The following is a 21,643-nucleotide window of genomic DNA, read 5'->3' as shown; positions in this document are numbered from 1 at the left end:
CTCTGGGCCCCTGGGGTTTGCTCCATCTCCAGAAGCTCCATCTCCAATTGCTCCCTCTGGTGCAATTACCCTGCACGGGGAGGGGGATGTAGCCCAGGCTGCTGGGCTCTGGGAGGATGCTGCAAGCTTTTGGGATGGGGGATGTGCCAGTGGCCGTGGCCACGCTGCTCTTCTCTGCGCTCCGTGGTCCTTGGGCAGGCACCAGCTTTTGGGGTGATGCTGTTGCTCTCACACAGACTCCTGGATGGAGCCGTTTGCCTGTATAATGACAGGTTAAATCAGGGAAGCTGGGCTTTAGGGGTGGACTTCATGGGTTTGGGGGGGGGGCTGGTTGATAGAAATAATGGGTTTAGTGAAGGAAATGCTCCTCCCCATGGTGTGTGTGGTGCCCCCAGGAGTGCTAGCCCCTAGCAGCAAGGATTAAACCTGCCTGGTGGGTCCCTCCAGCTCCTGGCCAGGGTGTCTGTGGTGGTTTGCAGCTGTTTTGTTCTCCTCAGCTTTGTCCTGAGCCCAGCACACCAAGTGAGGGGGGGTCATGGCTGCCCTCTGCCCATGCCCCCCCTCACCCCTCCAGGCCTGGGCTCCATTCCTCCTCCTCACAGCTCTGCCACATCCCAGGGAGGGTCCTGCAGGAGACATCTCTGTTGGATGCTCTGCCCTTGGCTCTCCCTGCTCCCTCAGTCCCTTTGTGCTGGCACAACCCCCACCCAGCTGAGCCAAACCCCACCTCCGAGCACAAGCTGCGGGGTCCCACGTGGGGAGCAGAGCCTGGCACCCCAAACGTGGGTGCTAGTGGAGGCAGCCAGCAGCCTTGGGGACAGGGGACCGTGAAGCAACTGGAGCACTCCATCCTGCTGGTCCCAGCTGAGCTAGAGGCCCCTCCTGTCCCTCACCAGCACTGGGAGGGCTGCGCAGGGGGCACAGGGTCCGGCAGCTGGTGTGCGAGCCGGGGAGAAAGGCAGGTTGCTGGGAAACATCCCTCTTGAGCTCTGATAAAAATAGCTGTGTCTTCAGAGCCAGAGGACGGGCTGCGCTGGCGGCAGCCTGTGGGATGTGCTCACACCTGCCGGGGCTGCAGGGGACGGGACGGGCCGGTCTGGCCCCGTGGGGTTGGTCCCCCAGCCCCTTCTTTAGCCCTGCATCTCCCCAGTGGGGTGGGTGCTGGAGGGGTGTTGGGACACAGTGCTGGGGGATGGTGGTGCTCAGGCTCAGGGGGTGCCCTGGCACGCCCAGCACTGCCCTCCTTCACCCCCAAATTTGGCTCAGAAATGGGTGAACAGGAATTGGGGCTGAGCAGGGAAGGTGTGTGTTGGGGTGGGGTTCTCTGTCACCCCGCCCCATTCCCCCTGCCCCTTTGGCTCATGTCGTTGGGTTTGCCCCCAGGAGTAGGGGGACAGAGAGAGGGCAGTGGGGAGAAGCCCAGCGGGTCTGAGCCCCATCGATGCAGAGGTTGGGGGTGGTTACCTGCAAGGACTTTGCTGCCTGACTGCAGCTGGGCTGGGTGGGTTGGGGGGTACCAGCCTTTCCCAGGGCCTGAAGACCCTCTCACCCTTCCCATCAGCTTTGGCTGGGCTTGCTCCTCTCCCAGCGTCGCCACGAGGATGGTGCCTGTCCTGAGCCTGGGGAGCAATGAAGGGAGGAGTTCAGAGCTTCATCCCTCCCTCCCCTTCTTGGGCAGGATTTGAATTTGGTGTACAGGGGGAATTCACACCCCCAGACAGCCAAACTTCTCCAACACACAGCTCGGGAGGGAGACAGACCCTGTCCCAGTCCCCTGCCACCTCCTGTGCTCGGGGCTTTGGCCCTGAGGACCGCGGCTGTGCCCGACGGGGGTCCCTGGGGGATGCAGCCGACGGCAGTACAGCGGCAGGACGTGCACCCCGGTCCCCAGGCCAGCTGAGGGGCTGCGGGGAGACCCCGGCGCGGCAGGAGAGCTGCTGGGGAGGTGGCGAAGATGCTGCGGGGCTGATTATTCACAGCTTCCCTCGCCCCGATTGGCTCCGCGGCGCCGAGCGCAGCCGGGCCCCGCTGCAGGAGGAGACTCCGTGGCCATAAAAGCAGGGTGGGAGCCGGCGGGCGCTGAGTCCGGTGGGCACCCCGGGCACTGCCACAGGGCCACCAGCCAGCGTGGCCTGGCCACCGATGACCGGCTCAGCCTGACACCCACCCACGGACGGACACCCACCCACCCACCCACCGGCCACGGCTCGTCCCCACTTGGCGCAGCGGGTGCTCGGCGGGACGGGGAGCAGCAGCAGGTAGGGCTGCCGGGGTCTCCATCCCGCTCCTCTTCCCTTGGGCAGGGGGGCAGCTCCTGCTCACCAAAGAGTCACCCCATTTAAAAACACACCCCCCTCCTCCCCCCGAAGCCACGGTGCCAAGAGTGGCTCAGGATGGGCTCCCGCCTGGCCACAGCTGCTCCTCTTGTCCCTCGAGAGGTTTCGTGGCTCATAAACCACTACCCAGAGCTTTGCTGGGGTTCGTGTGGATGCCGATGCCATGTCTGCCACCCTGGCAGTGGGGACACCTGGGGCTGGGAGAGGCAAAGGGAGCAAAGGGGAGGGCAGGTGGGAGGCTTCTGTCTCCCCCCACCTGGCTCGGGCAGCAGCGGTGGGCACAGTGCTGGGTTTTGATGCGATTCTGTTCCAAAAGTCATTGAGAAGCCCTGCCCTGAGGGCTTGCCCAGGTAATTTTTACAGGTGAGGAAGGTGATTCTTCTTCTTCTTCACCAGAAATACCTGTGGGATCCTAACCTGCCTGACTTAGACCTGTGTGGGAGGAGAGACCTGCTCAGCCTGGGAGATCTGTCCCCATCCCTCCCCAGAAACGATCCCAGGTTGATCATAGCTGGGGAGGTCGGTCCCTGTGTTGCTGCGCAGACACAGAGCCCCGATTCCCCATCCTTCCTTGGCTTACCGAGGCTGTAACGGGCTCCTGAGGTGCACGGACAGAGCTCAGGGCTTTTCCACACACGAGCAAAGCCTGGGCACCGAATACCTGGGGAAAGATTCAACAGGGAAAGAGGGGACCCCAGCAGATGCCTGGCCCAGGTAGGATGTGCTATGGGGCAGCCGAGGCAGCCAGGACCCACCGCTGGCATTGCCAGATGCTGCCACAATCCCGTCGTGTCTCTGCAGGAGGGATGGCTCCAGAGCCACGGGGCTCCTCCAGGTAACAGGGCATCACGCTCTAACTCTGCTTTTCTTCTTCCTCCCTTTGTGTGCTGCTTTCTGCTTTTGTCCAAAGCTTCCCTTTTGTCTTCCTCCCCTTTTCCTGCCCCAGTTTTGCCAGTCCCCTGCCCCGGTCTCAGGAGCAGGCAGAGTGCTGTGGGGGTATCTGTGGCACTGCCTGGACAAGGTACGTTTGCAGCGGTGTCCCAGGGTGCCTGGGCACGGAGGGTCCTTGGCCCCACTGTGCCCTGGAGAGACGCAGCTCCTGAGCATGTGAAGTCCCTGATTCTTCAGCTGCAGCAGGGCACGGGGCTGCCGACAGCGGAGTATGGCAAGGGAGGGAAAGTGGATGGGAAAAATAGGGGGAAAAGGTTCCTACCAGCTTGTTCTTGGGAGCTTCCTTCCCCTCGGTGCTGCAGCTGGCACCCACCTGCCGTGGCTGGGGAGTCCTCACTCATCGGTGCTGTCTTGGTGCTGGGGAGGCAATGAGGGACCATCACCTTGTCTCAGCAGCAGGGGAGCTCGCTGATGTCCTGCTGTGCCTGTGCCCATCCTGGGCACCTCCCTGCCCTGGGTCCTGCTGCTCTGCCAGGGTGAGTTGAGGTGATGGGCTCCGGGCTGGTCGGGGCGCTCAGTGCAGCTGAGGAACGCAGACAGCTCCACACACCACGGTGCAGATAACTCAAATTAAATTTTAATCTAGCATGAATTAATACTGTGGCATTAACATTTCTTCATCAGTGCCAATTACAGTACATTAGCAGATACTGCTGGAGAATACAATAGTCTCTGATATGCGTCATTAATGTGTAACAGATCCCTCTGGGTCATGCCTCTCCACCCCAGATAAAAGCAGCCACGGAGGCAGGAGGGGGCTGGCTGCCAGCGCACCCCTTTAGGGTCGGCTCTTGTTCCCAGGGCCACCGTGGTCCTGGGGGCATCGTGGTCCAGTGGCACCGCAGCTGGGGGCCCCTCCGATCTCGCCTTGGGGGTTCTGGAGCCGCACCAGGCTCTGCTGCTGGCACAGCCCCTCTCCCAGCCGTAGCAGGGGGAGTTCAGCACTCCCTGGCCTGGTCTGTGGAGGTGAGAGGTTCTGCCAGGGCTCCCGGCAGGCTGGGCAGTGATTGTGGCTTGTGGGGAGGCTCCAACCTGAAATCTGGCTGCTTTTCCCCCTGCCTCTTGCTGCACCAGCCCAGCAGAAGCGGCAGGTGGGATGGAGAGGAGGTGGTGCTGCCCTGGTGCACGGTGCAGCACCCAGGCGAGGCTGTGAGGCTGTACCAGGTGAGGCTGTACCAGGTGAGGCTGTACCAGGTGATGGCATCTTCCTGGCCCCGTTCTGCCGGCAGCTCTCAGCGCTGAGCTTTTCTTCCCCAAGGCCGAGGGGGAGAGCTGGTGATTCATCCCCTCAGTGCCACACCACGCGGCGAAACACTGCGGAGAAACTCGGTGCTGAAGGAAAAAGGGGCTTTTCTTTCTAACGGTGTGGAAGGAACAATAGGATGGGATGGGATGGGATGGGATGGGATGGGATGGGATGGGATGGGATGGGATGGAATCCCAGTGATTATTACCCTGGGGACCTTGGTGGCCCCAGAAGCCTGGCTGTGGCTCAGGGTTTGTGCCAAGGACCAAGCTGCAGCCCATGGTGTCCTCTTGGGTCACTCCCGTGCCCTTTTCTCCCTACCCTGGGAGCCAGCAGCAGCTCCCAAAGGTGAGTCGTGCAGGGACAGGTCCCAGTGCCCATCCCCAGGAGCAGCCGTGCAGGCGGTAGGTGCCCCATGCTGAGGGGTGGTGATGGACTCCCCGGGGCTGGCGCAGGGAAGGTGATGGGCTCTGTGCTGTCTTGCCCTCCCCAGGCGACGGCTGCGGGGTGAGATGGCACGGTGGGCACTGGCGCTGGCGCTCTGCCTCTCCCTGGCCACGGTGGCATCTGCGGACTGCGTGACCCAGTGCTCGCTCTGCACGGCCCAGGCCCGCGGCGCAGAGAGCAGCATCCGGCCCCTGGTGAGTGCCAGCCCCATGCAGCCAGGAGCAGTGTGGGGGTCACAGCTACAGGGGCATCGCAGGCACCAGCGCATGGCTGGCAGAACTGGGTGCTGCTGGGGCGGTGATCGTGGGGTGCTGGGAACGTGCAGGCTTAGGGTTTTCGCTGAGCTTGTCAGCAGAGTGCGTGCAGAGCTCCAGGCTTGGGGTGGGGACACGCCCGGGGTGGGTGGGAAGAAGGTGGGATGGGTTGGGGGGGGTCACCCCAAGCAGTGGGGTGATACCAGCGGGCTCCCTGGGGCCGCTGTCTTGCAGATGTGCCTGCGGGAGTGCGAGGGCTCCTCACCCCCCGGCCCCGAATGGGAGACGTGCAGGAAGGCACTGGCGCTCCTGGCCCCGCTGGTGGCCCTGGCTGAAGGGACAGACCCATCCCTGAGGGACGTGGAGGGGGACGAGGCAGAGCCGGGGCAGGAGCTGGGTCCTGGGGAGCTGCTGCCAGCACCAGCCAAGCGCTACGGTGGCTTCATGAAGAAGATGGCCAAGGGGAAGCTGCTCTCCCTCCTGCGCGAGAACGCCCACAGCAAGGGCGGCCTCAGCAAGAAGTTCGGGGGCTTTGGCCGCAAGCCGGGGGAGCGGGCAGCCCCCGAGGACTACCCAGGCCCGGAGCCGGCTGGAGATGGGGCTGAGGAGCCCACGGGTGCCGGGCCGGAGGGGCAAGAGCTGGCAGAGCTGCACAAGCGCTACGGTGGCTTCATGCGCCGGATCCGGCCCAAGCTGAAGTGGGACAATCAGAAGCGCTACGGGGGCTTCCTGAGGCGGCAGTTCAAGGTCACCACACGGTCGGACGAGGACCCCAGCGCCTACTCAGGGGAGGTCCTGGACCTATAGAGCCAGGCGTGGGACGGGCAGCACCCTGTGGTCCCCACGCTGCCAGCGTGGGCTGTGCCATCACCCCCGGCCCCATCCCCTACCCAGCCCGGCGTGGCTAACCTCCTCCCCGTCTTGTCCCTCCGGGTGACCATGTGTCCTCATCCCCCGTTGTCCCTCTCTGCCCATCCCTTAGGGACCCCGTGCGCTGAGGGGCAGTGCCACCCCCCCCCCCAGCTGCTGGCGGTGCGGCTGCGGGTCCAGCCCCAGAGCTCCTGGGGGCAAATCCAGAGGGGGAAGTGCTTATCCTTCCACCTCCTGCGGCTGCAGGAGCGCAGCAGGGTCTGGAAACCATCACAGCCGATGTACTAGGCAATGGCCTTTGAGCACCAGGAAGGATGAGCTGGGGCAGGATCGGGCCCTCTGGGCTGGGCCATGGCTCACGCAGCCAGCACTGCTGGAGGGAGGGAGAGGTGGCCGGGCAGGGCTGGCACCGTGGCACCGTCACCAGCACAGGCAGCTGGCTGAGCGCAACCCCGAGTCCCTTCCCCAAGCTGCTCACTGCATCCCACCTGCCCCAGCACCTGCCTGGTCCGTGTCCCCCCTCCCCCACAAGCTTCCCCTTCTGAGAACGGCCCCAGAGGCAGAGTCGGACCCACACCCTGTCCCCTGCTCCCCCCACCCCAGCCAATAAAAGGCAGATGCCAACCAAGCCAAAGCGGTGCCAGGTGCTGAGCATTCTCTGCAGGGCAGATCCACACCGACCCGGGGCTGGGGGTGGGCTGGGGGTGGGGTCAGGGGTGCCAGCTACAAAGCCTGCAGGCAGCATGTGGGGGTACCCTCCCTGCACTGTGGATGCTGAAGAGGATCTAGGACCCCCTGCAGCCCATTGCTGCTGCCCCTGGAGCTGGGTACTAGGGGAGGCTGGGCCCTGCAGCCAAGGAAGCGCAGGGATGCTCAGCCCAGGTGCAAGTGGGGTGCTGGCAGGGACCCCCCTGCAGAGCAGCAGTGTTGGGAGCTGCCCTCTTACCCCCAGCAGCACCCAGGGGAGGGTCCTTTAGGAATCCCAGTAGTTGCCCCAGCTGGGAAGCAGCAGCTGTGCCAAGGGCAGCGGCCAGGCTGTCCCCTTCCCACTCCCGCTTTGGAGGGTGGTGTGACCCCACTGGGAGCAGCTCAGGGCTGAGAAAGCCCAGCCTGGGCACCAAGCTCACTGTGGACCTTCTCCTTCATAGCCCCACCCTCCATGTTGCCCATCACCCCAGAAAACCTCTCCCCACGGTCCCTGGCCCAGGTATGACACAACCTGTGTGCCAGACCCAGCTGAGCTACCAGCTCCAGGGTGGGGAAGGAGGGAAGGCTGCTGCAGAGCACTGGCATGCTCAGCTCACCCACAGCCCAGGCTGCAAGTAGCACCCAGCCTGCGTGCACCCCAATTTGGGCACCCCAGCTCCCCGTGGGAGGGAAAGACCCAAAGATGCAGCAGGGCTGCATGGGGAGAGCTGCTCAGAGCCCAGAGGGACCATCACCATGACCAGCATCCTGCTGCCATCTCCCTCTCCCTCTCTCCCTCTGCAGCACAGGGTGGGGCTGTGCAGGGTAAGACCCCTCCCCATTCTTGCCCACACTGCAGGATGTGCTGATCCCCATCACACACCCCCGGGGCAGATGAGGTGACCCCTGAGCACTGGGACAGGCTGATGTGCAGGAGCAGCACAGGACTCTTCACTTTTATTATAAAAATATCTTGCAAGCAAAGAGAAAAAAAACCCAAAAAACCAAAAAAAAAAATAGTCTGTACAGGCAGTCACATCATTTCCAAAGCATCTTCAGGACCCCTCCCACCTCACCAGCCCCCCCCCCCAGCAGCTGGGGGTGGGGGGGGGGCAGCCCCACACGTGCCCACTGCTGCAAGGCCACCCAGGTGCTGTGGGAGCCAACACAGGGTGGTGGCCCCATGCGGCGTCCCAGGGAGGGGCCACATGGAAGACAGTAGCCCCCAGGGGTGAGGGGGGGGTAGGGGTTGGGGGAGAGCGTGCCTGGCCCCCACGGCAGAGCTGGGTGGTGGGGGGGTTGTGTAAGTCTTTTAAACTCTACAGGCTTTAGGGGACTCTTTACTGAGGCTTAATTTTGCACATCTTATTCTAGTGTTAGGTACACAGCAGTACACCCACAGACACACAAAACATCGGGGTTTAGCTCTAAAAATTAACAGTTACATGTCAAACAGTCAAAACATGTTACACGGTACCTGCAGGGAGCTCCCGGGAGGGGGAGCTGGGCTGGGGAGGGGGGGGAACCTGCAGCCCAGGCAGCACAGAGCTGCCACGCTGTGTACAGCCCTGGGGCAGCGCTGGTGGGTCCCGGTGTGGGGCAAAAGGCTGTGCGGATGAGGAGGAGGAAGAGGAGGAGGATGCTTGGTGCTGGGGAGCCGTTCCAGAGCCTCCCTGGGCAGCAGGATGGAGGAAAGCCCGCAGCAGGGTGGCCTCAGCTCTCCGGCCATGCCAGCCTCATTGGCCTTGGTGCGAGACGGAGGTCCCGCAGAAGGGACACTTGGGAAGAGAGGTGGACACTTGGGTCCTTCCTTTAAAGCCAGAGTTTGTTTTCCAGGTGCTGGCAGCAGAGACAGCCCAAAAGGCAGCAGAGGGGCTCCAGCCAGTCCCCACGGGCATGTGGGAAGCTCTGTGAGCCTGGCCAGGCAGCAGCATCCCCACGGGAGCCGGCGTGGGGTCAGTGTCTCCATCCCCCCTAGCCCAGCTGGAGCTTCCCAAGGAGCTGCTTGATGCTCTGCTGGCTTCACCCACTTGTGGGCAAACTGGGTGCACCAAGGCTGAGCAGCCCCCGTGGGCGCAGTGGGATCCTGAAGGGATGGAGCCAGCAGCCTCAGGAAGGAGCTGCCTCCAAAAGTCATGTCTCTGGATGGGAGCTGAGCCCCACAGTAACACAGGCTGCTTTTCCACTGTAAAACACAGGTACCACAGGGCATCTTCACATCACTCTCAGTGCTTCCAAGAAAGTCTTCCCAGGGAGGAGCTCAGCTGCTCCCCACGGGGCAGGGGGGGGGGTCCTGGCAGCCGTTGCAGCCCCCTGCTTACTTCTTTGCGATCTGAACACTGGCATACTCTGAGCCGGTCTCCTCAGGGTGCGGGGCCGGTCGCTTGGGTGCCTTGCTGAGGTGCACCATGTCCAGGTCAGCGTAGGTGAGGTTGTCATCGCTGGTGGGTGCCCGGCTGCTCGGGATGCAGGCGTACTCCGACTGCTGGTTCATCTCCATCCGGCGGATGGTCTTCCTCTCTCTGTCGAAGTTCAGGTCCGCGTAGGTCAGATTGTTGGGGTCGGACTCCTGCATGAGACACCAAGAGTTCCTCCTCTGGGAGCGTAAGTGAGGAGACCCCCCCCCCCCATCCACCAACACAAAGCCCCCCCGCTGCAGCTCAACCCGGGACAGCTCGGTCTCTGCTTGTACAGCAGCTGGCTGGGGTGACCCCACAACACTGCTTCACCCCGTGCTACACTGTCACACCACCAGCCACCACTGCCACACGACAGGCTGCAGAGCCACCACCACGATTCAAGAGCCACCACTGCAACCGCCCTGTCGCCCCATCCTGGTAGGGATGGGCTGGGGCCAGCCTGCCCAGAGATACCCACGCAGGAGCTGGCAGCGCCTGGGTGGGATGGACAGATTGCTGCTGATCACGACTTTGCTTGTAACTGCATCATCAAGAGCAAAAATAACTCCCCGAATAGCCTGGCTGGCTATCACACAGCTGGTTCTCCAGGCAACACAAACCCAGACTTTCCTGGGAGGAGAAGAAGGAGGAGGAGGAGGAGGAGGAGGGAGGGTGAAGGCAGAAAAGCTGCTGGGAAGTGGCTACCCCATCCTGGGGCAGCTTCTCTTCCATCTCCTGCCACAGTGTGGAGACACTGAGGTGTTTCACAGGGGAACCGTCACCCTCCACTGGAGACACGGAGATGTTTCCTGCAGGAACCACCACCCCTGACTCTGGCTTTTGCTGCCTCCCAGCTCCTCTCCCTCCCCAGGTCCCGGGAGCTGTGCAACGCACCTGGGTAGTGGCCTCACTGCTCTTCTCCGGCTCATGTAACCTGAAAAGGGGAACAAACCAAGTCAGACTGAGTTCCCTCTCGCCTCTTCCCCAGCAGTGGAACAGCTGGTGGGTTCAGATGAGTAACAAAGTCCTCACCAAGTGAGGATTTGCCCATGGGCTGGTCCAGCTACATCTCTGCAGGCTGGAGACCACTTGTTCAGCCTCACCAAAAGCCCAACATCTGAGTACCACCAAGGGGTGGTGGGGGGCAGAACCACAACCAGGAAGATCAGCAGAGCCCATGCTCCTGCTTCCCCTTTGACAAGAAGCTTTTGGGGATCCAGATCCCAAGGGACCCTGTCTGCAGACTGGAGGTGTCCAGCTCAGAGTGCCCACAGGTTACTCAGTGACTAGAGGAGACGGGCACTTACCTAGCAGACGGTGAGCTTTTACCTGCTGGAAGAGAAATAGTTTAGGAATCAAGTAGTTCAGGAAGCAAAATAAGGCCCCACCCTCCCCCAGGGAGCCCACAGGCAGGGACTGCTGCAGATACCCATCTCTGCCCAGAGGGAGGGGCTGCAATTTGCTGGGGTCTCACTCCATTTGCTGCAGGACTGCTCCTGGCAGGAGGTGCAGGGGGGTTGTCAAACATTTTAGGTACAAGGAACAATGAGCATGTTTGACCCTGCAACCAGGCAGAGCTTTCCCTGCAGCCTGTAAGCAACCTGGAGAGCTCTGCTCTTGTCTTCCCTTTCGGGCAGGAGCTGTGCACACACGGCTGTGAATTCAGCACCCAAGAGGGAGAAGGGTGTTGGGAGCAGCTGCTTCCCTGCACACATCTGGTTTCCTTACCCTTGCTCTGCTTTGCCTGGATGAGGTAAAGAATTGCAAACACCAGCAGGACCAGGATGCTGCAGACAATTCCCACCACGATATAGATGAGGTGATTGCCTGAAACACGAATGGGAGAGGTCACAACAGGCCTGAAAACACAGGTACCAACCCAGTCCCTGCAGCCTCACAGCTGGGAGTGGTCTGGTGATGCCTGGAGCACTGAGGATGACAGCGTGGTACCTGCCAGCATCACACACAACCATCCCCACCGGAATGGGGATTCTGTGTTCTTGAATCAGATTCTGGTGGGAGATTTCTCAAGGGGGTGACACTTTACAGCCTCCCTGGCAGGGACCACATCCCAGAAGCTCACCCAGCTTTACCTGGATTGGATGACACCCTTGACTCCTCACTGTTCAAGGTGATGATCTGCAGGGTGGTTTTCCCATCCATGGGGCTCTGGCCATCGTGCACCACCCGGCAGGTGAACACAGTGCCGCCCTTCTCTGCTGTTGCTTGGACCTCCAACTGGCTCTTCTGCTCAAAGAAGCCCGAGGGGAGCTCCTCTGGCTGGGAGGTGTTTCCTGCCTTCACCTCCGTCCCGTTCTCCAGCCAGGTGATGTTCACGTCTCCTGGGTAAAACCCTTCCACGTGGCAGGTGATGGTCACGGTCTTGTTCACCTCCACAGGGCTCGGTGGGTCAGAGGACACGCGGATGCTGGGGGAGACTGGGAAGAGAGGCAGAGCCTGCTGACAGGGTCCCCCAGCTCCAGTGCCCGCAGGGTGCCCCGGCCCCGCCTCAGGACCCCCAGCCCCACAGGATCTGGACACCCCGAGCGCCGGTCCCCACCCAGCCCTCACCTCGCAGGACTCGGCTGAGCTGGTACTCTGCCCTCAGCGGGTCCTTCAGCGTCGGGTGCCCCACGGCACAGATGAGCCGCGAGCGGACATCGTCCTTCCGCAGCGTCACCGTCACCGTGCTGGACATGCTGTAGGAGGAGTTTGTCTGCCCAGAGGTGATCTCTGTCTGCTCTCCTGAGATCCCAGACTCGTTCTTGAGCCATTTCACAGTGATGTCTTTGGGGAAGAACCCTCCGGCCGTGCAGGTGAAAGTCACCGACTGCCCTGGATTCACTCTCTGGCTGGGCCCGGACACGACCGGGTGGGTGGGTCTGGCTGCAGGGAGAAGCATGGGGCCATCAGACCAGGCTCTGCCACCCCTCATGGCCCCAAAGCTGCAGGGAGTGCGGTGTTCTGGGTGGGCACAGATGGGCCTGGGCATGGCCCATGGGACCCTCTCCTGGGACCAGCCCCTGAGCCCCTTCCCTGTCCCAATCACCCAGAGCAGAGCCCACCAGGCTGGGCTGGGCTGGGCTGTGCCCAGCTGGCTGGTTCCCTCTGGGAGCTGCTCTGGGAGCCCCACTCACCGTGTACAGACACCTCTGTGCCCTTTCCACGCTGGAACACCTCTACACCTGTCACTGTTCTGCGGAACTTCATACAGTAATAGGTGCCGGAATCCTGGGGTTGAGCGTTGCTGATGGAGATGCTGAAGTCTGTGTCAGACCCACTCACTGCCCTCGTCACACGGGGGAAGGAGCCCGTCTCGGCATAGACAGTCTCGCTCCCACTGCCCCAGCCCTTCAGCCACCTCACGGGACCGATGATGGTTTTGTCTCTGGACACAGTGCAGGTCAGGTTGATCATCCCTCCCGCAGTCACCACCACCTTGTCCTGGGGCTGCTCCACCTTGAAGCCCTGACCCGTCTCCTGGGCATCCACACCTAGAGAAATAACAGTCCGAGTCTCATCTGGAACCACACGCCCAGCCCAGGTCCCAGGGCCAGGCTGAGCACCCAGCTCTGTGCAGGCCATTTGAAGGGACCACAGGTGACAGGGCTGTGCCAGCACCAAGGAGCAGCTACGAGTCCAGCAGCGGGCACCAAGCTCTGCCTGCATGTCTCCAAACTGGAGCCAGACAGAGCTTTGCTAGATGACCACACGTCCTGCTCTGTACAGCTCGTACATCGAGCGCATCCCAGCTGCCCATGCCTGCTGGCACGCTGTGCTGTCTCCCACGGCCTCTTGGCTTTGTCCATCAGGAGCAAACAAGGGCACAAAATACAAGGCACTCCAAAAAGCAAGCTCCCCTCCCACATGCAGATGGGATACCATGTTTTCTGCACCCAATCTGTCCCATCTCTGCACTGAATCCAAGCCCCAAATTGTCCCAGTGGAGCCCAGCCATTAGTTGAATTTGGTACCAGTCAGGCAACTGCTATTCCTGTGTGTCACAGAGAACAGTTCCCTTTGAAGCACCTCAGTAGTGAGACTCCCTAACCCAGCTAACCATGCTGCACTTCACCACCCAAACAGAAAGCTGCCGTCCCAAGCGAGCCCTGCCTGTGCACCCATGGGTGCCCACCCACCTTCCTGCCCACACAGTCAGGCAGGGAAGACATCCCGAGGTCTGCAGGAAAACCACAGGGGCTCCACTCTCCCTGTGGGCAGGCAAAACCCAAACCCCACCACGAATGGACCTGCAGCCAGAGCTGGCAGGGGCAGGAGTGTCAGGGAAGGCAGCAAGCCTGCCAGCAGCCTAGCTCTCTTCACCAAAGACACAGGCCCTGACAACGTTCCCATGAGACAGGAAAAGTTCCCCATGCTGAGAGGATTTTGATCATCACATTCTCCAAACACACTGGCCTTGATGACAGGGGTGCAGACTGCCCTGAGCCAAGAAGGAGTTATGGGAAGGTACTTGGGAGTAACGGAACATGTTAAGAGCCAGCTAGAGTAAGATGGTCAGAACAGCAGGTGTGTGGATGTCTTTAGGCACCAAAGGTAAACTAAGGATATTTAGCTATCAGATACATTTATCAGAACTCGTTATAATCACTAACCAATCAGTGGGGTGTAAACAGTGTGTGTAACCAATTACCAGTGTTTTAGCTTGCCACGTTTGCAGTAAGAAATGTCTAGAATCCCTGTGATTTCACCCCATAAATGGCTTCACCTAAAATCCATATGGAATTGCGTGTTGCCCATCGCTGTGCTCCACACAGGAGTCTGAGCTCACGGCCACGCAGGAGTCTGAAACACACCCAGAGCTGGCTCAGCCCGAGAGGAACCGGTGATGCAGCTGCTCCCCACTCCCTAAAAACCACCACAGCAGCAGAGCGAGCTGGCCTGCAGCTGACACTGCTCCTCGAGGGGTTAATTTGGGCAATACTCTCCCTGCAAGTAGAGTTCCTCAATTCAGTCACACTGAGGTTTCCATACAGGTCACTTCGTAAAGGAACTTTCAACAGTGTGGGAGAGAGGTGGGAGAACCTCCTACACCCCTGGGCTGGTAGCAGGGGCCAGGCACTGCTGGCTCCTGTGATCCTGAGCTGGTGAGTGGCACACGGAGCCCATGTCACGGTCATGCAGGGACCATCATGTTTGAGCAGGTATCTTCTGCTGCTGAGTGGCTTTGGGAGCATGTGGACTACCATCCCACGGGCTGGGGGCTGTGTAAGCACAGCCTGCTCTTCAACCTTGTTGGCTGGGGGGCTGCAGCTGCACCCCACATCTCTTGCACCAGAAAGAAAACCAGGGCAGCAAGTCCTGCAAAGGCTGCCCTCAGCATCCCCACAGCCCCCACTGTAACCATCCCCAGGATGGAACAAAATCCTTGGCTCTGGATGCTCCTGGGAGGACCTGCTGTAGGACAAACTGCTCTGACCCCTCCTGGCCTCTGGCTTCCACAGAGACTGGAGAGGATTTTTGGCAGCTGTTAATCCCTTCTGACTTCCAGCAGTATTTGATGTACCCACAGATGTTCTCACTGCCTGCACAACTACTTAGTCCTGATGGCCAGAGTTACCAAGAGCACAGTTTTGCCAAAGTCCCCAAGTTAACGGCTCTTTACCCAGGGTATTAGTCTGCTGCATCCCCAGCATAAGCTGATGCCAATAGCCAAACCCTTCAGCCCCCAGTGTTACCCTTCAAAGCCACATCCAGGCTAACACAGTACCAGCACTGGACTCAGAGACAACTTTGACCCAGAAGACAAGCACTGAAGGACGGAAACCTGGTTTGTGTCACGTCCCAGTGCATCATCCATGCTGAGCCTCAGTCTTCTGCCTGAGCAGCAGCCGTCTGGGCTCCTGCAAAGCGAGCCCGTGTTTCTCAGGTGGCACCCAAATCCTTGGCAGGGACAGAGGCACTCCCTGTGCAGAGCACAGCGGTCACACAGGGCACACACAGCCAGCTCAGCTGCCTTGCTATCTCCTGAGATACTCCATCATCACCTGCTGCTCTCAGACCTTTCGCAAGAAGCAGCTGAGAAACGCACAGAGGAAGTTTGAAAGCACAGAACGATCATCCACCTCTCCCAGAGCCCCCACGCTGGGATGTGACACAGGCAAGGTACTGGGCTGCTCTGGGAACATGGACCAGCACCCCAACCCCCTGCCACATGGACCCTCTGGCCTCTTCACACACCCCATTAACTCATTAACTGCTCACTCCACCGAGTTGGCCAAATGAGGCCTGTGTTGCCTCACCACTCATTAGCAGGTGGCACTGCCCACGGGAAGTGAGTGGCCATGAACGACGTCCCCTCCCTGCCACAGGGCCTCTGCACCCTGGGATGAACACACTGCTCACTGCTCTCCTCTGCAATCCTGCAGAAAAAAAGACTTCTACAGGCTGGTGAGCCCCAACATCCCCTGCCCTGCTCCACCCCGCAGCGCCCAGCCCAGCCTGCAGCAAGCCCAGCCCTTCCTCTCCATCCTCCCTCTCTCCATCTGTCCACCTCCCTGCAAGGCACACGTCGTGCCGGAGTGGTGAGAGCAGGCAGAAGTACCTGCTTTGGGGTCCCAGACATAGCCCCACCACCAGACTGTGGTCAGGGCGAGCGGCAGGGACGTTGCTCAACCCCAGAGCACGTTTGTTGGTTGCAGCAACAGGATCTCCGAGCAGCATCCGCAAAAGCAGTTAAACTGAGCGTGGTTGGGTGCCTGGTGCAAAGTGGGGGGTTGTAGCTCGCCATCACCTCGACACAAGCCTCCTGCCTTCCTGGGGTCACCCAGGATTTATCCTTGCAGGCAGCAGGGCTGCCTCTCCCAGAGCCCACGCTTGCAGCAGGGCTGCAGACGGTCTGCGTGCAGCACTCACTGCTGAGCCCGCATCACTCCTTGCCAGGCAGCGGCGTGTGAGCACCCTGCCTGCTCCCTGCACCAAGGGATCTGCAGGCAGTGCCTGTGCTGTCCTCCAGCGACAGGCTGCCCGACGTGCCGCTGCAGCGGGGCCACCGACTCCCAGGGCATTGCTAATGGTGTTGCTGCTCCCAGAACGGCCCTGAGAGCATCCAGGGAGCAAAGGGCTTCCCGCTGCTCATGGTGCTGCCTGCCAGGAGGCTTCACCAACAGCTTTCTCTCTCTCTCTCTCGGTCACTGCAGACAACACTGGGTGGCTCTAGGCAGCCTCTCAGGTCCAGCTAAATTGGGGCTGTGGTGTATTTCTCCCCATGTGAGCCACCAAGCTACTCTAGACTTTCACACATGGCTCTGCCCAGCCAAGACTCCTCAGATCACCCTGTTCAGGGCTGGCAGGAGACCTGTCATACACGATATGCCGGGTTAACATCACCCTGGCACAACAAGGCCAGCTCACACCTCCCAGCACGAGTCCCCGTCAGTCCCACCAGCCCCCCCACCTACTTACTCCGCACCCAACAGCCCCACGCCAGGACCAACGTGACCCAGCGCGTGGCCGAAACCTCTCCAGACTCCGTCACCAGCCTTCCCCGCACCCCCCGCATGATGGGAAAGCAAGAAGGGGAAGTTGAGACAAAACCCCAGAATATGCAAGTTAGAAAATGCAAAGTTTCCACTGAAGCTCCTTTCCTCTCTTCCCCCTGAACGCAGCTTCTCCCTGCACCCAGAGGATCTTTCTCTCTCCCTCTTCCCCTTTCTGGGTGCTGGACCTGAGGAGCGGTGGGACCAGCCCCCTTCCCAGCAGGTATTTGCTGGCAGCGTGAGCCCTGTTTGCCCAAGACCTGCTTGTGCACCACGAGGGGGGGGAAGTCGTCTCCATGCTGCAAACACACAGGACACGCCACAATTTCAAACTGCAAAGCACCATTTCAGCGCCAGCCTCTGCTCCCCACCTCCACACTCCCACTGCCACCCCATGACACGACTGTCTGAGGCTTCAAACCACCCAGAGTCCGAGTGCAATCCCTTTGCCCCCAAGATCAAGGGGAGTTTAGGTGCTCTGACCCGCTAATCTGCTCTATCCTACACTCCAGAATTAGCAAAGGGGTTTTAGAGCCCTGAAAATCATCACCTGACAGTCCCCACGTAGGTGGGAGCACCCTCGCTACGCGGATCCAGAGCACTTCCAGCCCAGAGAAGAGACACGAGCACAGGCATCGTGCTGCGCCTGGCCTGGCAGAGCCTCCCTCCCCTCATCCAGTTTAATTTGAGAGCAAAATAATCCCCAGCTCTCTCTCCCCGTGGTGTAAGTTTTTCCATCTTGGTGACACATATTTTTTTCCCCCCCTTTATTCCACCTTTTGAAGTATTTGATACCGAACAGATTGCAAGGGACTGGGGTTTAATTCGGGAGAGGCTGCTTGGATGCTTCCTGGTAAAAATAGATGGGTTTTTTTTTTTCTCCCTACTGAAGGAGCCAGATAAGGAACTCCAGGGATGGCGAGGGAAGGGCTGCATGCTCCAGAAGCAACACGCAGCTGGTCACCGGCATCCACAGCCCCCACGGTCACTTGCCAAAGGGACAGACTGATGGCCAAGAGAAGCCCCAAAATAATCCTGCTGGAATTTCACCTGCAGCCCGGGCTATCTGCAGGGAAAACTAACAGGTGCTGCCTATAAAAAGGGGCCTGGAATCTGCAGCTTGGGGGGGAAGACAAGGAATAAGACCCTGGGATAGCTGTTGAGCACCACGCAGATCCCGGAGCGGCTTGGGGATGGTTATAGTAGAGGCTATATTTTCCATACGTGCCATCAGAGGATGCCTGGGATCACACACAGCCACCATTTGTGAGCTTCCCTCCTACAAGCATGAGCTGGAATTCAGCTTGAAAGCCAAAGCCCCACAACCAAACTGATTTCCCCTTCAGAGGAGGCTCCGGAAATCGCAGCCGAAACGCTCTGTCATGACACACCAGCATGGAAGGGCTCTGCAAGCAGCAGACTTTGCAGCGGGGTTTGCAAGCCAGCTTCCCAGCACCTCGCTTCTCTTTCCCTACTTGAAGATCTGCAGGACTTTCCCCCTTTGCTTCTGCAGAAGGGCTGCCAGAGCAGCTGCCCTCCAGGAGCAGCAGCCTGGGCCAGCCCCTCTGGAGTTGAGGCTTAGTTTGAGCCGTAGCCCAGGAGGGTTCACTGCAGGGTCTCCATCTCATGGAGGAAAAAAGAAGAGGAACAATAAATAGTAGTAGAAATAATAATAATAATAAAAGCCCTGCATGCTTGCACCTGAAATCAGGGATACACATCACCTCACAACCCAGAGCTCTCTGTCCCAGGATGGTTCTTTTCCTATAGCTGGCTTGGAAAAACAGGGTTCTTACTCCAAGGGCATGTTTAATTAAACTCAACAGCTTTGCTGGAGCCATCCTTTCATGGCAGGAAATCGCAGCGGTTCTCTGAGGAGCTGTGCTTGCCGCCAAAGCCTTCTTGGCTCCCAGCAACCAGGAGTTTTCAGCTTGGGGCCAACACTTCTCAGTTGTGATCGGGCAACTCAAAGCACGGAGTGTTGTGCTGGAACACATTTGCTTTCTGCTCAAGTTTGTACTCAACTCTCTGCTCAAGTAAAGCTTCAGCAGTAAATATTGCTGATGGGGCTGGAAGAGCACGGCTTTCCCTCCACACAGGACGGTGTCTCACCCATGTGGGAGCCTGGGCTGGGCTATTTACAGTGGGATCCAGCTGGAAGGCGTGAAACTTGGACAGACCAGGCAAACACCTCAGCAGCAAGGTGCTCCCAAATGTGCACTGCTATTGCCCCAGGGGGTTTGCACAACCACCCCCCCACCCCATCCCTCTCCAGAGGCACAGGCACCGATGGGAAGGAAGGAGACCAATTCCTGAGTGGTATCACCCGAGATGAAGAGCACTGAAATGAAACACCCTCGAAAGGAAACATCCTTGAAAGCAGCAGCCACCGCAAGGGCTTCGTTCTTGGTAGGGAGAGAAACTTCCCGCTGCTGGCGAGGGAAGGGAAGCAGCCAGGGAGCAGCTCGGGCTCTGATCACCCCTTCTCATGCTGTACCCCCCCAAGCTTTTGTAAGGGACCAGAGGGGCCACCAGCCGCGGGGAGGGATGAGGAGTGACCCAGGGTGGGTGCTCACAGCAGGGATGGGTGGCTGGAGGTCCCTGGCAGGATGGTGGGTGCACAGTCCTATCGCGTTGGTGCTCGATAGTTGGGTAGAGCAGCAAGAGCTGCACACTGGGGAGGGGGGGTAAAGCAGGGGGGGTAACAAGCAAAGCAAGGTCCTGGCTGAGGAGACGGGCAGCCATCCCCAGAGCCTCCCCTCGCCCACACCACCACCCTCTCCATCTCGGGGATGCCTCCGGAGGGAATTCGGGCTGTCTGCAGAGATTCAGCTCTCACGTAGCTGGCAGGGGGTGCTAGCAATGGGTGGAAACAACAAGCCTCTTCATGCCCCTGCCTAATTCCCTTGTCTTGCCGGGAAGGGGAATGCCTTGAAGTTTGCTTCAAGAGCCCGGGGTGGGGTGGGGGATGGGGGGGTGTGAGGGAAGCCCCCCTCCCCGCTCCCCTCTGCCATCACCGCGCTCTAGGTCATCCCCCAAGAAAGGTCAAACCAAGCGAGACGGCACCATGTCGCGTCCCCACGGGAGGTGTGCGGGGAGAGGAGGGGAGAGAAGGGGGTGGGAAAAGACGGCAAAGCAAAGCCCAGGGCAGAGGAGCAGGGCCGGGGCTTACCTGGGCAGCCGCGCAGGGAGAGCAGCACCAGGCAGGTCAGCGGCCAGGCGGCACGGCCGGGGCTGCGGGGAACCAGCTCCATCGTCGACCGTTTCTGGGAAGCAGAGATTACAGCGGCTTGAGCGCAGCCCCGGGGTTTATTTGGGGGGGGGGGGGGGGGGGGGGGTTGCTTTGTAAAAATTAAATAAGATTTTAAAAAAAACCAATAAAAATAAAAGGAGAAGGGGCAAAAACAAAGGGAGGGGGGTGGGAAGGGCAGAATTGCGGCTGGAGAAGGAAATCAGTCGTCTCAGCCCCAAAATGAGGAAGGAGGGCTGGGCTCCCCCCCCCCCTTACCTCCTCCCTCCCTCCCTCCCTGCTTCCCTCCCCGGCGGAGAGCGCAGACACACGGCCAGGCGGAGAGCGCGGCCCCGCCGCCGCCCGCGGGCACTGACCTGGCCGGGCCCCGGTTCCGCCACCGGGCGCTGACGGGGCCGCCGTGGCGGGGCCCGGGGCGGGCGCATGCCCCGGTGCCGAGCGGAGCCGCGCCTGCCTCCCCGCCGCCGCCGCGCCGCCTCCCGCCGCCGTTGCCTTGGCACCGGGGCGGGATGGGGCCGGCCCCGGCTCGGAGACCCCCACACACCCTCCTCCCACACCCCCCGCGGCTCCGATTTAAGGCCGCTCCCCCGGCGGCGGAGCCGAAGGCAGCAGCGCCCGGCCCCCAGCAAACTTGCTCTTGGCAAGGTCACCCCGGCGTGCCCGGTGTGCGGCTGCCTTAAGGTGGGCTGGGGGATGCCCCCCCACACACACACCCCGGGCAGGGCTGCCAGGACGCCCCGGGTCGAAGCCGTGCCTGTGGGGCAAGCAGGAAGCAGACAGGACGCAGGGCCAGGGCAGAGGAAGCAGCTGGGGGGAGAGGAAGGATGGTTCAGTGGCCGTAGGGCTCACCCCGGGGCTGCGAAGGGGGTGGCGGGGATCCCACCCGCTCACCCCAGGGCATCCTGAGCCAGGGTCGGCACAGCCACGGCCGCAGCACCCAACCCTCATCCCTGAGCCAGGGAACACGCAGCCTTGGAGGTCCTGAGTTTGTGCCACCCCAGGACTAGCAGCTGAGCCAGCAGAGCCCATGGCAGAGGCATAAGTGGCATTTTGGAGGGGCTACACGGACAGACCAGCTGGGGTCACAGCAAGGAGGAGACTCTAGAGCAGCAGAGACAGTGGGATGGAAGGGAGAGGAGAGGATGAGACAGCTACAACTGGAGATAGGGCTGAGGGAGAGCATCCAGGCATGAGCACCCATGGGATGCCAGTCTGTACCACCCCACTTCTCCCTGACAAAGTCCCTCCCAGGGTAGGCACAGGGACATGTTCTCCTGTGGCTGCTGGGAGCTTCTCACACCACCTGTGAGCATTTTAGCAAGGCCAGGACAGGGACAAGCTTGTTCCCCCATGCCTTGCATGGGCACGTTCACATGCAGCCTGATGCGATGCTGGCATCTCACAGCTCTGGCAGGTCCCAAAACCACCCACCTTTCCCCTCTGCCCACCCCAAGACAGGGTAGACACTCTGCAAACCAAGGCTAAGCAGGGACTCCCAGCACACCCAGTAGCACCCAGCCATACCACAGCATCCCAGATCACACCCAACTACCCTCCCACACCGAGCCAGGCCCTGAGGCCAGCACTGGGTGCCACACTGGGGGACTGGCTGCTGGCTTCCTCCTCCTTCCCCAGGCAGGCACTGGGGCCATCAGCTTTATTTAGAGCTTCTCACAAACAAACAGCAAAGATATCCAGAGAGACTTG

The 21,643-nt window shown here is 60.5% G+C and overlaps 2 protein-coding genes across 2 annotated transcripts; one reads left to right on the top strand and one right to left on the bottom strand.

Annotated features, from left to right (window-relative positions):
- Positions 1–4,714: 4,714 nt before the first annotated feature.
- On the top strand, positions 4,715–6,041 carry PDYN (prodynorphin; the record flags this gene model as incomplete). Its single annotated transcript, XM_084271487.1, is given in 4 exon segments — positions 4,715–4,804; positions 4,810–4,937; positions 5,027–5,174; positions 5,469–6,041. Coding segments are annotated over 4 exon segments (939 nt in total).
- Positions 6,042–7,720: 1,679 nt separating this feature from the next.
- LOC311197693 (tyrosine-protein phosphatase non-receptor type substrate 1-like) lies at positions 7,721–20,361 on the bottom strand (the record flags this gene model as incomplete). Its single annotated transcript, XM_084271486.1, has 9 exons — positions 7,721–9,360; positions 10,085–10,124; positions 10,498–10,519; positions 10,919–11,017; positions 11,284–11,628; positions 11,762–12,076; positions 12,328–12,684; positions 19,859–19,952; positions 20,293–20,361. The coding sequence occupies 9 exons, from the start codon at positions 20,359–20,361 to the stop codon at positions 9,109–9,111; spliced, it is 1,593 nt and encodes a 530-aa protein (XP_084127612.1). The 3' UTR covers positions 7,721–9,108.
- Positions 20,362–21,643: the final 1,282 nt, after the last annotated feature.

Source organism: Gallinula chloropus (assembly GCF_964237585.1).
Source record: "Gallinula chloropus genome assembly, chromosome: 16".
Taxonomy (NCBI): domain Eukaryota; kingdom Metazoa; phylum Chordata; class Aves; order Gruiformes; family Rallidae; genus Gallinula; species Gallinula chloropus.
This window is presented reverse-complemented; position numbering and strand designations above follow the sequence as displayed.